This window comes from Micromesistius poutassou (genome assembly GCF_964030765.1).
Source record: "Micromesistius poutassou genome assembly, chromosome: 1".
Lineage (NCBI taxonomy): Eukaryota > Metazoa > Chordata > Actinopteri > Gadiformes > Gadidae > Micromesistius > Micromesistius poutassou.
Window position 1 is genome coordinate 13415077 of NC_140271.1, and position 17791 is coordinate 13432867.

The 17791-nt window shown below is 49.4% G+C and overlaps 2 protein-coding genes across 3 annotated transcripts in view; both read right to left on the reverse strand.

The window, feature by feature from the left end:
• Positions 1 to 1931, reverse strand: part of LOC311379215 (myosin-9-like) — a 43143-nt gene extending 41212 nt beyond the window's left edge. For both annotated transcript variants that reach the window (XM_084488301.1, XM_084488300.1), the window contains exon 1: positions 1730 to 1931. The gene's annotated coding sequence lies outside the window, so the exon portion shown is untranslated. The remainder of the gene's footprint in view (positions 1 to 1729) is intronic.
• A 6700-nt stretch (positions 1932 to 8631) lies between these two features.
• txn2 (thioredoxin 2) lies at positions 8632 to 13354 on the reverse strand. The gene is made up of 4 exons (XM_084473786.1): positions 13301 to 13354; positions 11150 to 11412; positions 10267 to 10390; positions 8632 to 9383 (listed from the first exon to the last, which is right to left on the reverse strand). The coding sequence occupies exons 2-4, from the start codon at positions 11410 to 11412 to the stop codon at positions 9267 to 9269; spliced, it is 504 nt and encodes a 167-aa protein (XP_084329912.1). The 5' UTR covers positions 13301 to 13354; the 3' UTR covers positions 8632 to 9266.
• Between the last annotated feature and the right edge of the window lie 4437 nt (positions 13355 to 17791).

A 17791-nucleotide genomic window follows, 5' to 3' on the forward strand; every position in this document is an offset into this window, starting at 1 on the left:
TCTATTCTAGGAGCGGTATAAAATACAGAGGAGCAGAACCCTAACAAAAGCTCATCTCCTTGAAGCATGAACATAACATGGCCCAGCAGGTGGGGGGGGGGGGATGTGTGTCAGGCAGGCCGCCCTCCCTCCCTCCCCTATCTCTCGCAACTACCATGTACTCTGAGAGCCAGCAGTAATCTGCTATGTTGGGATCCGATTCACGGTGTCTAGACAGCGGCTCTCCACCGCCACGCACTGAAACCCAAATATCTGTGACATGACCGCTGCCCCCCTGGGCCCTGAGCATACACCAAGACAAGAAGACTCCTTAAGGAGGTACGACGGAATACAGAGCTGCTTTTGCATTGAGGTTAGCTCTCTGTCTGTGTTGCATCTATCACTGTAAGGGGCCTATACAGAGATGTAAACATCCAATAATAGAGTTGATTGAAGACATCTTTATGGATTTCGCAGTGTGAACACCTCGTATGAACATTCCTGTCTCACCACACTGGCATGCAAGGATCCCAAATGAAGCCATTACACATATCGTTACAGTAGGGTTAGTACGACAGGTTTGTGTGTTTTGGGGTAAACACCTTCCCTGATATTTAACGTTAACCCTGTAGTGTGTTCAACCCTCGCAACGTATTAACGCGGGGAACTTGCAGCGTGTAGGATACACACTTTGATAAAGTTTGTTCTCCACCAGGTCGGCTCAGACCCGTGCTGGAGCTCGTCTCCTCCGGAGGAGATAAGGCTCGGTCCGATGAGGCCCAGGCATGCGTGAGGGACGGTGCGGTGCGGTGCGGTGCATGGCTGACCCGCAGAGGGCCCGGTGCCCACAGTAGATCAATAAACACACGGGGTGAGGAGAGACTCCGTGGTGACCGACAGAGCGGTGACCTACATTACAGAGGGCGTGCGCGCGCATTGGAACGAGCAACAGTTTCGACCTAAAAGCTCGCGCAACTACTTCAAAGATGTGCGAACGAACAGTGCATATAAATCTGATCGTCAGGGCCAAACTTCGGGTAGCCTACGAATTCGGACCTGGTCACTCAGTCTCCGGTAGTCTGGCTCAGACAGCCCGCTGTGGTTAGAGACACACTGCGACACAACAGGGCTGCGTTCCGCTGACAGACACCGGAGAGGCCGATCTTCAATCCGTCGTGGATCGACACCGCGAAATCCACCTCGAAACTGCAGACGAAGTGACGTCAGCGGCGCGAGGCAGTCCCACACGGGCACTCGTGCCATGCGTCCCGCGCGGCCACACACAGCGGCGCGAGCACACCGGGCGCGAACTTCGTGGAATGTGACGAACTTGAAGCGTTCTGAAAGTTTACGAACACGTACACGTCCTTATGGGGAGGGTCGCTGTACGGTTAAGTGAGCCCCCCCCTCAGCGTCCAGACCCCGGCCTGCTCGATGATCACTTCCTGCCCCTAGCTTAGCCTCGCCACATTGCGACCGCTGGCCCGGGCAGCCTCCGTGATTTATCGGTCATTGACTCCATGAAGTCTAATCTCAGAACACACCATAAGGCTCACAAACCACCGGGAGAACACGAACACTTGTAAAGCACGAACTAGTGGGAGACTCCCACCCGACCAGGGGATGAAGTGGCACTTTTCCCTCTTCCCAGTTCGCTCCACTCGGGAGGAGTTTGGAACCGGGTTAAAAATGAATGAACATGCGAACAATAAGGATCGACTCTAGAGAGCCGAATGAACCGGGAGCTCACCTGCTGATCAGAGGACGCGCTCAGACGTTATCGACAACCGGGGCTCCGTGGGGGTCTTGAAACAAACTCCTCTCGACTGCCGAGCCGCTTCGTGAAGAGCTAGGACCAAACTACCGACTTCGCTCTCTTTTTTCTCCTCCAGCCCCTCTTTTTTTCAATTTTTTCTACTCCTCTTTTCGTTTTGCTCCCTCCTTCTCTGGTTAGTTCGCGTAAATTTACACGGCGCTGCGCAGTGGGTCGGGGTGCGGTCCAGGGGGGCGGGCGCTGTGACGGGGGAACGCCCCCTTTTCCTCTCCAACAGCCAACGGTTTGACACGCCGGGCGCTCTCGACCAATCAGATCAGGCGAGGGACGGGCTCTGGTGTCGGGGTGAGTGCCACTCGTCCTAGGGAAACGGGCCAGTCCCAGGGAGGAGGAGGGCACGGACACAGCCGTGCTTAATGATAGAGGTATGTGCATACTAAGGATCTTTATGACCATATAAGCACCAGGCCTGGTCAGGACGGACTGATCATCCAGGTTCACTCCATGACGCGGTGCTTCAGTCAGGCCCGTCTGCTTTGGAAAACCGTTGGGATTTTTTTGTAATACTAATAAAGAAGTAGTTGTACATCATTCGCAATACACGGAGGTCATTTCATAATAAATAACGTTTTTCCAATGTTGAAAAATACCAACGCATTCCATTTGATGTAAAAATATTTTTTTATTTACAACATCATCCCTTCATACATGTTCCACTCAGTAAAGCAGTGGTTAGGAGCTCTTCCTGGCAGTGGATCGAGGTATGCAATTCCAGTAGCACATACCATGAGATCCCATCAGTGATGTCATCCCAACAGCAGTGGTCTAGACCCTCTCACCCCCCAGGGGGTCCGGGCTGGGGTCGATGCTCTCTCCGAGGGACTGTAGTGACACGTTGAGGACCGGTCAGCCTCAGTGGCTCTCTGGCCGGTCCATTTCATTTCCATAAACGAGGTGTATGGCCATGTTTTTCCATCTGTCTTTCCAGGTTAGGATGGAGTATAATTTACCACCACAGGCATAGGGTGCACCCTTAAGCTAAGAACATTGCAATTATTGACTGGAATTTGAAACTCCAAATGTTTGGAAAGAGTCTCTATAACTTTCTCTGCAAGTCTCTGCAACAGTGAAATGGGCATATTTATAAATCATCCATTAGTTTTTTTTGCAGTGCCACATTGATGTGGCATTATAATTCTGTGTATTATCATTTGAAACAAATATTCACAAATAATTATATTTAACTCCACGTTTAGGAGGGGCAATCATTTTCTTAGGGGGCGCTGCCCCCCTCCCCCCTCCTTTCCTATTTGTGTAGTTGCTCATGACTTGATTAACCTCCACCTCACTTTAAAGTCCCTCTGAATAGAAACTGTGCTAAATGAATACATGTAGTTAGCTGGTCATCACATTGCACCGCAAAACTTACAGACGTATGGCTCCCATGTGCTTCATAGCTCTGATCATTCTATAGATGGTTCTAACTCCATTCCAATAAACAGATTCTATAACTCAGCTGGGGATCCAGGTAGTGTAACGTGTCGTGAGGGACTTAAGTATGATCCACAGATTGAGGGTCAAACACTTTGCGTTAAACTCACCCTTGCAAACATCTCATTCAAAACCCACCAGTCTCGTGCTCTTTTCTTTATTTTTCTTCTTCTCTTTATTCTACCACCTGCCATCACGAACCCCCAGCATACTCACATCTCCCCTCTCAACCTATCAGGGCTGTCGACACTGGATGATAACAGGCCTGTCCAATAAAATACCCAGCACCATCAGAGCCTAACAGAAACATATTAGTAAAATGGCACTTGAATAAAACTATCCCTAAATAGCTTCTGACAGGACTTATTATTTAGGCATGAAAAATTAAGAACAAACACAACCACGCTCTGAACAGCCAGGCCCAAACAGGTAGAGTCCAACCGGTTTGCTAGGCTTTAACAGGTTAGCTAGGCTACAACAGGTTAGCTAGGCTCTAACAAGTTAGCTAGGCTCCAACAATTCAGCTAGGCTCTAACAAGTTAGCTAGGCTTTAACAGGTTAACTAGGCTCTAATAATTTAGCTAGGCTTTAACTTGTTAGCTAGGCTCTAACTGGTTAGATAGGCTCTAACAACTTAGCTAGGCTCTAACAGGTAAGCTAGACTTTAAGTTCTTAACTAGGCTCTAACCGGTTAGCTAGGCTCCAACAGGTTAGTTAGACCCCAACAGGTTAGCTAGGCTCTAACAGGTAGGCTCTAACAGGCTATCTAGGCTAGGGTGACCAGACGTCCCCGGTTTCCGGGGACAGTCCCCGTTTTCAGTGACCTGTCCCCGGCTACTGCTGTCCCCGGAAATGTCCCCGGATTTCACTGTGACTGAAAGAAAGATCTGCCCCCCCGTCCGACCGCAAAAGGTGTTCTTGCAGGTAGACTACGACAGGTAGACTGGGCCCTGACAGGTACACAACAGGTGTTGCAGCAGGTAGATTTGGCCCTGACAGGTACATTACACCTGACAGGTACATTACACCTGTGTTGTAGTCAGCCCGCAGCAGGCAGGCCGGTCGTGATCAGACAGGCCTCCAACTGTGGGAACCAGAGCGGCTGCCAGGTAACACCATGAGTGACAGCCCGCTGATAACATCTCAGGAATGTGTCTTTTGATTTCTCCAGAAGCACAGAGGAAAAAAATAATTATGTGCTGTGGTAACACTTAATAATAACGTACAAGTTATTTATAAGCCTTTTGTTAACAATGGACTATACCTTAACAATACATTGATACACATTTGTAGATGATTACATGGTATGTTAAAAGACCCCTATGAGTGCAATTAGCCATAACAAACCATGTCAAAACCTCCCCTCTAGTCACATCACAAGTGGGAGGGTCCACCCTGATGTAAGCTGTATGGATCAGCTACCAGTTGGTACAACCCACTGGATAGGCTGGTAGACTGAGCAACTATAGTTAATCTACAAAGGTATATTAACTAGGTAAGGTATTATGGTAAGGTATTATATCATCATAACTAAAGGCTCGTGACTGAAGGTTATTATGAAGTGTAACCTGCGCTGTTTAACTTGGAAGAGGACAAGAAAAACATTAACCAATGTGTATCAGTATGTGGTCAAGGTGACTTGAGAGATAAATGTGAAATAAATAAAAGTTCTGATGGGAAGGTGTAAATGTTTTAAACATGTCCCTCAGAGTAAATCCCCTGTTCTGGTCGTCCTGTTTCAGCTGAACCTGCCCACATTAGTTTACTTCCCATCGCAGGAGACCGAGACATGCTTCAACGCGTGTTTACCACATTAAGATCAGATCTGGTGTCAGCATCCAGCGTCTCCTGCCAATAGACCCTGGGACACCCCCACCTCCTTCCCCTGCTACACGTGTGATTAACCCCAGACATGTGTCAGTATGACTGGAATCCAGGAATGTTTGCTCACCGCTGGGATGACATGTGTGTTCAAAATAACATGACCCAGTTCATTTGGAAAAATCAATACTCTCTCTCTCTCTCTCTCTCTCTCTCTCTCTCTCTCTCTCTCTCTCTCTCTCTCTCTCTCTCTCTCTCTCTCTCTCTCTCTCTCTCTCTCTCTCTCTCTCTCTCTCCTGGGGATGGATGGTCACTTTAGAAAGCTGCCTCCAACGGTCAAAGGCTACGATTTCAGCATGTAATGTCAGATGAACCCCAGGATCAAAGGCATTGGAGATATTTTGATGAACAGATGGATAGAGAGAGAGAGAGAAAAACAACAACAACTGAATTTGGCAGAAAATAAATAAAGAATTAAAAACACAGAGAATCCTGTAAATTACCAAATAAGGGCACTTCTAACCCTCCCTCCCTCCTTCTCACTCTCCTTCCTTCCCTCTCGTACTTTCTTTCCCTCCCTCCCTCCCTCCCTCCCTCCCTCTTCCCTTTTTATCGCCTCTTATTTTTCTGTCATTGTGACCCAATCTCTATTTATTATTCTCAAGTGTTTCGCCATCTGTGTACATTTCCTCTGCCACGATGTGTGAGTGTTGTAACTAAAGAGCTGCAGTCAGCAGTAACAGCAGCAGGGTGTGTCAGAGGGGCGTGGTCAGAGGGGGTCATTACATCTCAGGGACAGAGAGGGACCTATTCACCAGCCCGCTGACATTACACGGTAATTGGGCGTGTGTGTATACAGGTGTGTGTGTATTCATCTGAGTGTGGGTTCATGTGTATGCTAATTCAGTTAAGTGTGTATCCATGTGTGTACGGTATGTATAAAGGTGTGTGTGTTCATGTGTGTGTGTATAAAGGTGTGTCTGTGTGTGTGTGTGTGTGTGTGTGTGTGTGTGTGTGTGTGTGTGTGTGTGTGTGTAGGTGTAGTCATGTGTGTGTGTGTGTTTTAATGTGTGTGAGCCTGGTGAAATGATGGTTGGGGTGGTGGCTGTGTGGAGCTGGGGGTTTGGCAGAAGGGGGGTTATGAAAATTTGAGACACAACTTCCAGATAAATTTAAAGATGATATCACACCTGTTTTACGATCAGTGTGAGATAAAGAAGTTATTATTACAGGGCAAGATGTCTCTTGAACTCACGCACGCACACATAATACAATGTCAATGTCATAATACATCAACCGCCTGGGGAGATTTTGACATCTTGCCCTGTAATAATAACTTGTTTATCTCACACTGATCAAAACCTGCCAAACCCCCAGCTCCACACAGCCACCACCTGTACACACACACACACACACACACACACACACACACACACACACACACACCTTTATACACACACACACACACACACACACACACACACACACACACACACACACACACACACACACACACACACACACACACACACACACACAGCGCTCTAAGCGTGTGTGGACACTTGTACGAGCCTTTTCTGCCTGTTTGTGTGTTTTTTTGTTTGCGTGTTAGTTTGTGAGCGTCCTCGAATATACTCTTTCCCCCATTTCTCCCCGCATCAGAACCAGAACCTGAAGACCCACAGCATCCGAGTATACGACCTCCATCCATACATCCGTCTGCTCCCCCAGCCCCCCGTTCCCGGGTAATCAGCGGACAGGAAGCGGCGATAACACGCGTTGACTCACTGCCACCCAGGAATGTGGAGCGGAGGGCACCGCGCGGGGCTGAGGGCGCTCACCGCTAACGGAGACGCTTCTTTTATTCACCGCGGCCGTTCGTCTGGGCGGAGATTGAGGACTCGCAAGAAGTGTGTTTGAAAGATAAATACAGATTGTGTATTTATATTACAAACACACTGTGTGCTTTTATGCCGCTCCAGCTCGGGGGTTGACCTCGGCTTTCTCCTTCACTCTCTCTCTTCTTCCCCACACACACGGGGCATTTAGCGTCGGGACAGGGCCAGGTTAACTCAAACAAACTCAAACGTTAACGTCTGGGAACAGCAGGGAAACAGAGAGGCGTATGGAATTCTCCACACACACACACACACACACACACACACACACACACACACACACACACACACACACACACACACACACACACACACACACACACACACACACACACACACACACACACACACACACACACACACACACACACACACACACACACACACACACACACACACACACACGCCTGGCTCTTTCCCTGGTCCTTCCCCTGTCTTTTTGCCTTATATGGTAACAAGAGTGCTGGAGTAGGAGCGCAGAGAGGAGGTGTGGTCTATTGTTTTTGGCGGAAGAGGTGTAGGGTTACGCTGCTGTGAACCTCTCCAGTCTGTCGTCACCGTCATAACCTCACAGTTAGTCAGAGCCGGACGGTGAACAATAAGTGCGTGTGCTAGGCTGTGTCTCTGTGTGTGTGCTAGGGTGTGTGCGTGTGCTAAAGTGTGTGTGTGTGTGTGTGTGTGTTTAATCCGCATGTGGGGTCAGATCATCAATGCTGATGTCTAGACACGCATGAGCCACATCGGGGGGCGGGGAACAAACAGACAGACAGACAGACCGACCCCAGGTACAACATGCAGTGTCAAGGTTAATATTGATCATTAACCCAAGCCGTGTAATCTCAGCTATGCGCTTTCTCATCAGGAATGTCTTTCATCCACAACAGTAAGAGGTATATTCTTTAGCGCTGTAAAAAAAGACTCGACAGAAACTCCGCCCCCGTCTCCCATCACCTCACACCTGATTACGTCATCCCAACGGCACCCCCCCCCCCTCCCCTCCCCCCACGTGACCCCCTCCTGACGAGACCCGTTGGCACGATGGGTGCAGATAACGACAGGTCGAGATGGCGACGTTAATAATCCGTTTGGGGGAGTCTGTCAACCTTTAATAACACGGCTGGGTGACAGGACGGGATCTGCCGTGAGAGGAGAGGGGTGACGTGAGGCTGAGTGCAGGTGTTCTCCTATCGCGATGCTTCAGCGATTAATCACCGCGAGAGGTGGAGTGAGCTCTGGGACATTTCTCTCGTGGAGATTGATTTTGAAATCAGAGGAGATTATGGTTCAGCAATCATATCTCTATGAACTATTAAAAAACTACTGTAATAAATATATTAAATATATTTGGAACGTTTGTAAAACTGTAAAATATAGTATCTTAAAAAAGGTGTTTGATAAATATAAATACAATTCTAAGTAAATATAAACGTTTCCTGCACACCTCCTCCCTTCTCCCACTTCGGTTCCCGACAGAGAAACTCATATCAGAGTAATAACGCAGTCAGCCCTCGGCGTCCAGGTGCGGTTTATCTCAACACACCGCGGAGTCAGACAGGTGAGGGATTAGAATATAAACCATTACAGACCCGACGAAAGACCGCCTCCACACACTCTCTCTCACACACACACACACACACACACACACACACACACACACACACACTTAAGTCGACCATATTCTTTTATTTTCACAGTAAGAACCCAGAAAGCTTGCAGAAAACAACAACCATGTATGCACTGACACACACCCAGTCCTCTCGCTAGGCAGAACCGCGTCAAACGACGGCATGGTTAGAGTAATACCGCCCCCTTGTGGACAGAAGTGGAACCTGCAGCGAAAACCCCCATTAAAAAAAAAAACAACCTCATTCACTTCGGCCAGGTTTCCTCGCGAACCCTTCTTCGACTGACATCTGACGTCGGCACGGTAACGTAAATGAACAGAGTTCTGTGGCGTGGGCGTCTACACTACCCTAGACCCACCGTAACCGCAAACCGGTTCTCTCCGGCTGAGTCAATAGTGTGGAACCATTAGTGAGCCAGCGGAGGGTGGGGGCCACACCACACTGGCCAGGAGGACACACCCCCGTCATTAACACAAAGGAGGAACAGCAGTAAATCAGAACCAATGAGAGCAAAGTGCTGGGCTGGAGGCGGAGGCAGTGTGATGGGTGTGTCCCCCCGCCCATGAGTCGGTGAGTCGGTGAGGGTTGAGTCGTGTGGGAGTTGTCTCCGGCGGCTGGCTGCCGCCGGGGTAGACCGGACCGCCGTGGGGGCGGGGCCGTGGGGCTGAGTGACGGGTGCTATTGTCCAATGAGCTTGCTGACGAACGAGTCCAGCTGGTCGTCATCCTTGATGCCCACGAACTGGTCGATGACATCCCCGCCGCGGATGGCGATCACCGTGGGAACGGCGGACACCTGGGGGGCCGGGTCACACGTTAGTCACACCTTCAGAGTCACTCTCAATTTGAGCCTGACAGACAGACCGACTAGCCAATAAGGAGGAGACTGGAACATCGGTTAATCTCAGTTTCCAACGGGCGTTATTAACGAGTGGACCAAAAGGCCTCTAGATCTTCAACCAATCAGAGCAAAGAAACGTGTGAAGACATCCGTGGCGGTCATCTTGGTTAACGACCCATCACTCCTCTGTAGTGATGGGTCGTTTGCAAACGAATCAGTTTGAATGAACTCTTTAACAAGAACCTGATTCCCCGTTTCAGTTCTCTCTTGTTCGTATCGTTCGTTCTCCGAGACTCGACTCCCAGACACACCCACTAGTCGCAGAGTCGCTAACTCGCGAGTCGCCGTTTGTTCACTGACTGTCTTAAGTAGTGAAGACTCGAGGACTGAGACGTCACGAGAGCCAGCCGGGCAACAACATCCCGATTCCGAACATGAAGCGCTCTTCAGCTTAGCTTAGTTAATGTGTTGATTGATGACCGTTTGCACCATTGCACGATCGTGATTTGTTTGAGAATCAGAACGAGGGAGGAGTCTGACCGACTCAGCTGAGAACTGTGCATTCCAGGATTCACCACTAGCGGAAACGCGACTGAACGAACCAACTAACGAAGGATTCTTCTTGGCGAACTGACCGACGAGAACTGAATCAAGCAAACGAATCATGAAATCCACCACTACTCCTCTGTATGTTCATCCTATCAAACCCACCCCCTATTAGATAAGAAGGGCTGTGATTGGCCGGACCCGGGCCAGGTCTGAGAGAGGCCAGTGTAAATATAACCTGAGCTCTTTGATTCGTCTGGTTCCCCAGCCAGGTGAATAGTCGCGCTCTTACCCCGTACTCGATGGCCAGGTCTGTGTGGTCGTCGATGTCCACCTTCGCCATGGCAACGCGACCCTTCTGTTTGCCGACGGCCTTCTCCAACCGGGGCCCCAGGATCTTACAGGGGCCGCACCACCTGTCAATCAACACTCCATTAGCCACACCCACATCGGTTCGGCGTTGGAGGTGTTCTGCCTCATCAAAGTACTTTTAGGAAATAGTATGGAAATGTTCTCCATGGCCCTATAGCGCCAGCAGGACGTACATCCTGTGACTGATCCACCCTAGCTGTTAGCTTGGCCTAGCTGTTAGCTGAGATGCCACAGTGCATTAACACGGACAACCTTGTCGCCTTCAAAATGAGTTTTCCTCTAAATTAAGAAGTGTGAAAGAAAGAAAATGAAAGGCCGACATAACTTCAGACGAGGGCGACCTCGGTGAAACCGCCAATACACAACAGCCGTGGTCATGTGGAACGCCTTTATTGCGGTTTTACTGCTTTGTTTTATTGTTTCTACAAACACTTGTTTCCTGTCCAGGCCCCTAGCAGCCGAGTCCTGGTATTGGAATGCGCCCCAGCCCTGGGAGGACAATCACGACTCATTCAGAATATCACCTCGATGCAGGAGCGATGAGGAAGGGGGGGGGGGGGGGTGTGAGAGGGGGGGAGGGCGGGAGGGAACCCTAGCTACACACTGTACCTCATTAATAAACCTGTGATCACATTCTATATATATATATATATATATATATAGATAGATCTCCATCTCTTTATCTCTATAGATCAACCCATCTATCTCTATAGAGCTCATAGGCTTCTGTTGTGAGCCGGTGTCACATCAGAAGCCTAGTTCTATAGAGATAGATAGATAGACCAATGGGAAGGCCTACTCACTGGGCATGGAAGTCCACGAGGACGGGCAGCTGGCTGTTGATGACGCGCTCCGTGAAGTCGTCGTGGTCCTGCACGTTGAAGGAGACCCCACGGCGTGGGGCATGTCGGAGGGGGAGGGGCAACGCCGCCCGGGGGGAGGAGCCTGTGAGGAGCAGCGGGGAGGCGGAGGGCAGGAAGGAGGTGGTGGCGCTGTAGAGGGGCAGCGGGCGGAGGTCCCGGGTGGAGAGGGTCCAGGCCCGACGGAGGAGGAGCCGCTGAGCCATCTGGGTGGTGGGGGGGAACAAGGTTGTTGGTTCTCCATTGTGATGTACACTAGGACATATGGCTTTGTGCTCGGACTGTTTGACAGGACTGTACTTTGACAGTCCAACATGGACGACCACTTTCAACAAAAACGGCCACTAAATCAATACATGCCAAGAGACAGTGGGGGATTGAGGGGGTCATTGGCCCCTAGGCTACTATTTGTGTGAGGCCACCTTACTGAACTAAGGTAGGTAGGCCTACAATATCAGCAGCAGGACAAAACACCCTGTTTTACTGAGGCTGATCACAACATCCTTAAAGAGACACAAATCGAACCCCTGTGCAATACTAAAAAATAAACTATATAGAACATTCGCTTTTCGTTTCAGAAATGTTGCCGCTATACTGTCTAGTATCCGTGATGTATTATGTATCAGCTGTTTCATTTTTTTGAAGATTCTTGTTATGGGTTAAGTTATTTTTTTATGAAGCAAATCTTAAAATAGTCTGGCCAATCCAGGGCCCCTGGCACACCTTGGGCCCCCTGCAGCCTAAGCAAGTCTGTGGGTTAATCCGGGTCTGCCCAGAGACCGATCAAATACAACAGATGGAAATGCAACCACGCCAATAATAAAATAACCATTATCCGTGGAAACCTTCTGTAGCGGTCATCATCTACGGAGGCGACACCATGTCATCAAACAGACAGCGGGGCAGGCAAAGAGAACCCCAATTTAGATCATTTTATTTGATGTATGTATTGATACCATTGGGAAAAAACAGCAAATTAATACATCTAGCTCCTAGAAACAACTGCTTGCCTTCTTAAAATGTCCATCACACCTATGAGTGTAGTTTAAATATGTCAATGTCTTGACACTCATCCAATCACTGTGCTGGTTACTGTTTTTAATCATATTAAAAAATTATCTAAACTTCTGGAATTTGGATCCGGTTTCAATTCCCTCTGTGAGACTGTTTGGAGTAGTGACTCAAAGTCAATCTATTTTATTTTATTTTTTAAGTTTAACTAATAGACAAAAGGTTTTCCCAAATCGGAAACATGATATTAAAGAGTCATCATGATAATCCAGTCCTGGTTTGGTGGGTCTAGGTATTGTAGTTTTCATTATAGACCTGGACTCACATGTGCTGTTTTGTAAGAATCTTTGCAAATATAAATCGAATGACTTTCTCTTCGCAATTAAAGTTAACTAGTTGGTCGTTTTGATATTAAAGTATCATTAGCATTCCAGTCAGTCTTTGATGATCACGTGGGTTAAATCCCGAATGTCCTGTGAACACGAAAAAGTAAACTACCCTTAACCAAGTTGTGGACTGAAACCGGAGCCCACCCACCTGACCGGAACGCCCCCTACCCCGGGACTCGAACCCACGACCCCAGTATTGTCCCCCACGGCGCCCCCTGCCCCCTGGTACACGTCCACACGGTGGACATGTTGCTCAAAGGCACTCCGGCAGATAGGACTCTGGACTTATTCTCTTCTCGTAAAATAAACAGTAAAACTCTCATAAAAAAACATTTCCTTAGTCTTGTGAGTGTTAAAACTCTTTCACCTACGCACCAAACTCCTACTGGGAACCAGTTGTTGCGCAACCCCGCCGTACTGGGACCAGTGTTGCCAGATTGTGGCAGATTTTCGCCCAAGATGGCAACCGATCTGCCCCCGTGAACTGCCAGATTGGGCGCCCAATCTGGCAACACTGACTGGGACTTGAACCAGTCACCTCAGTGTGACTTTGTCCGCGGGTTCTAACCTCCCCGCCGCCGCCGCGTTACGGTCACACAGTCTCAGAACAGGGAGGATAATAACATGGTGATGAAGGATAGAACAACAGTATAATATGACATGAATAGGCAAAGGAAACCGTTCCGATATTTACCTCGCAGTTCGTCCCTGTTGTCTGGTGGACGACTGGATATGAGGCACATCCGCTTTACTTTATTAAAGGGGCCGCGTCGTCTTTTAACGGTGAGCCCGTTAGCGCCTTCCCCCCCCCCGTGGTCATACCGAGCATTACACCACGGGAGCCCGGTAGCGCCCTCCCGTGGCTATATCGGGTATTACATTACATTTTCATAAAGGACATGTAGGAACTTCAAATTAGGCTTTTCCACACTGAAATTACATTAGAAATTAAGGAGAGGCAGTGGATGTCTTCTCTGTAGGCCTGGGGTAGCAAATTAATTCCTCAAGTCTTCAAGTGGAATAGCTGTCCATCTTCAGACGTTTTTACACTGCCAAACATGCCGTCTTATGCACGCCTTTTTCGCGGCACGGTCCGCGTGTTTACACTGCCCGAAATTGCCTGCTTGAGCTAGCACCCCAATCTACTCTACACTACAATATGTGCAGGGACCCTACACACATTGGCGGTTTATTTTCATGTTAATTAGATTTGACGCTTCGCGGTTCGGGGGGGGGGGGCTTGGGTAGAGGTGTTGCAGCGCTGTCTCTACAACAGAGACAACGCAGCGATATCAACATGAGTAGTTCTAACTGGAGAGACGGTGAAATCCGCGAGCTTCTTGCATGCGGGTGTCTTCATTCGTAAAAAAAAAGGAAACATTCGGGAGTATGCAAATTATTCTAAAGAGGTCTAGACTGTGCGTGGAACAAAGAAAGAAAGAAAACAAAGAAAGCCTGCGTGCCTCCGTGACGAACAGGGGATTTTACCCCCTCGGTTTTACACAAGCAACTTGAGATAAGACGGTGAAATTGCAGGGCGAACCAAGCCGCGACCGAACCGGCTTGGCAGTGTAAAAATGAATTTTAATTAATTGAGAAACGTCTTCCCTCAAACTCGCCCCTCCCACTTCCTTCTAGGGAGAGGGGCCTTGCCGGACGACAGCCAATACGGGGAGACCGCAGTCCGTACCAGTTTACCTCCTGTGTTCCTGATATTCGGCTTGTTATGGTGTAAACATTCTCGACGACACTCATAATACATAATAACACCAAAATAATAAAAACCAGTGTAAGATTTAAGTTTCCCTTGCACAATTTAGCTTCTGTAATACTTTTGTAAGACCATCAAATATTGTCAGACATTTCATGTGATCTGTTTCTGTGCAACATTGCATCACAATAACCTCAACATTTCATAAAACGCAAGTGATGCCACTTAGAACTCAATGAGTTTAATTAATTAGGCTCTGATGTCATGACCCAAGGCGGCCAGCAGAGGGCGCTGTTGAAGACCCGCCCGGAGTTGTTTATCCGTCCGCGGTGGTTGGGCAGCGAACAGAGCGCCTCTCTGTGTCCCCGCTGAGGTGAGATCTGCGTGTCGGACTCGGAACACACGCACCTCAGTCTGAGACCCTCTGCCCCCCCCCCCCCCCCCACCCTCCCAACCTGCGGGTGTTTACGCTCAAACGGCAGCCCAAAACTGTTTGTGAGCGAGGCACTTTTTAAATGTAACTCTCCCATCGCCCCCCTCACCCCTCCTCCCCCAAACCTGTTCCCGCCAAATAAACATTGCACCGGAAATTGCAAGGATATCTGGGATTTTTGAGGGGTCCCTGCGGACAGGAGGGTGGGGGGGGGGACTGGGAACAAGAGTCTCTCTATGGTGACACCTCGGAGGGGAGGTAGGGAGGGAGGGAGGGAGGGAGGGAGGGGGAGGGGGGAGGTGGTTGATGGGGTGGGGCAACGTCCACGAGAGAGAAAGAAAGGAGCGAGAGAGAGGGCGAGAGAGAGACGGAGAGAGAGATGGAGAGAGAGAGATAGAGAGAGAGAGAGAGAGAGAGGGAGAGGGAGAGAGAGAGAGAGAGAGAGGGAGAGGGAGAGAGAGGTAGAGAGAGAAAGAGAGTGGGGGAGGGCAGATCAAGCTACCAGCAGGTACAGGTGACCTAGTTGACCTTTGACCCACATTGTGGGGGTCAGAGGTCACATGGAAGCAAAACCCCTCTGACGCAGGGGCTGGTGCGTAGTCTGCCGTCCTGACGCACCCACAGACCCCCTACGGTCCAGGGGTCCCCACAGACCCCCTACAGTCCAGAGGTCCCCACAGACCCCCTACAGTCCAGGGGTCCCCACAGACCCCCTACAGTCCAGAGGTCCCCACAGACCCCCTACAGTCCAGGGGTCCCCACAGACCCCCTACAGTCCAGAGGTCCCCACAGACCCCCTACAGTCCAGGGGTCCCCACAGACCCCCCACGGAGCAGGGGTCCTCACAGACCCCCTACAGTCCAGAGGTCCCCACAGACCCCCTACAGTCCACAGGTCCCCACAGACCCCCTACAGTCCAGGGGTCCACACAGACCCCCCACGGAGCAGGGGTCCCCACAGACCCCCCACGGAGCAGGGGTCCTCACAGACCCCCTACAGTCCAGGGGTCCCCACAGACCCCCTATGGTCCAGAGGTCCCCACAGACCCACTACGATCCAGGGGTCCCGAAAGACCCCATAACATCCTCCCACTCTCCCCCTCCATCTGAGAGGACCTCTGAGTCCCGTGCTTCCCAGGGACAAGCCGTCCCCACCGAGTGTGTGTTTGTGTTTGCAGTGGGTCTGGGAGTGTGTAGCTGTAGGATTGTGTACATTTTGTTTAAGTCCCGGGTCACATATAATCAAACATTACAATGTATCCACGTATACAAAGTCCATGTGTTGCATGTCTTGTGCAATGTGTTTAGATTTAGATATAAAATTCTGCTCCAAAACGTGTTTGCCCATCCTAATGTTTCCCAGCATGCCTCAGCGTTGCGGTAATAGGGTCATGCTCGTGTTTGATTGACACCCGTCTGTCTGCAGTGAACTTGTTGTGTGTGTTGTGCACATATAGCCCTCATGAGGGTGAAGGTATTGACTTTACTATTTACGTCTCGCCCTGTTCTCGTCAGTCACTCCGCAGGCGAATCCGGGAAAAGTCAACCAGTTCAGTAGTTTCACACGGAGAGGCCAGGTGTGGGATTTAGCGGCCTCTAGTGGGGAGGCTGCTAACTGCAACCAACTGAAGCTATGCTGGCCCGTTCTACAAGGGATGAGGCTCCTCCATAGATTCATCAACTGTATTTACTAATTTAGTCTGTAAAACTATTCACTTTCAGCTTTTAACAAACGTCCATTCGTTAAAAGCTAAACGTTATTAAAAAAATGTTCACAGCCGTTTGTCGGTTCTGGGCTACTGTTCAAACATGGCGGCCTCCACCGGAGAAGACCCAGCTAAATGTTAAGGCCTCTCTCTCAGGTAAAGAAAACACAACGCTTATTTTCATGGGATTATACGTTAATTAAAACATACTTATGAATATTATATTCCATTTCTGCCCAGCTGGTTCCACTCGAGGCCATGAACAACACACAGAGTAGCTTTAAGCTCTTGTTTGTGTTGATGTGTGTCACTGTTTACTCTTTTCCACGCACCCAGGAGTGACCCTCTCACTCCCCCATTTTCTCATTATATCCTGTCTCTCACCGTGCGCATCCTGGGTCTGTAATGAGGTCCTGACATCAGTACCAGTAAGAGGTCTAAAAACTCTCTGGGTTCTGAGGTGCTACTTACTGACCAGCAGGCCATGCAACCCCATCCAACTTCATCCTCTCTCTCCATCTCCCTTCAGCCTCTCTCTCCCTCCATCCTCCCTCTCTCTCTTCTCTCTCTCTTCCTTGATCCTCTCTCTCCCTTCATCCTCTCTCCCCCTTCATGATCTCTCTCCCTCCATCCATCTTCTCCCTCTCTCTCTAGTCCCCCCCTCTCTCTTTCTCTCTCTCTCTCTCAGTTCTCTCACTCTCTCGCTCTCACTCTCTCACTCTCACTCTCCTTCTCTCTCTCTCCTCTCTCTCTCTCTCTCTCTCTCTCTCTCTCTCTCTCTCTCTCTCTCTCTCTCTCTCTCTCTCTCTCTCTCTCTCTAATTAGATCGGCCTCCTCTGTGTCATTACCCAGAATGCCTTTCATCATAATGACAGTTAATTAGACCGAATGCGAGCGTATAAATATGTCCGCCGTCGACGGGGACAAACGTTTAATTCTTTCATCTTCAAAGGATCAAAGGTTTGTAAACACGACGCAGAGAGAGCGCAGGTGCACGCTCCCGTGAGAGTGCACGTTCATGTGCATGGGCTTGGGTGCATGAGCTTTGGTGCATGAGTGATGTGGCTGTGTTTTGTTAGCTATATGAAGTATAAAGCTATCAGATGTAAGTGTGTGTGCGTGTGTGTATGTGTGGGTGTGTGTATAGGTTCTTGTCTGTGTGTGTGTGTGTGTGTGTGTGTGCCTGTGCATGCGTGCGTGCGTGCGTATGTGTGTGTGTGTGTGTGTGTGTGTGTGTAACCTCAGTGGCTCTCCTCTCATACTGATCCATGTCTGAGTTTAGTCAACAGAAGAGTTCCTGTTCTCCGTTTAAAAATAACTGCTGCACTTACATTTC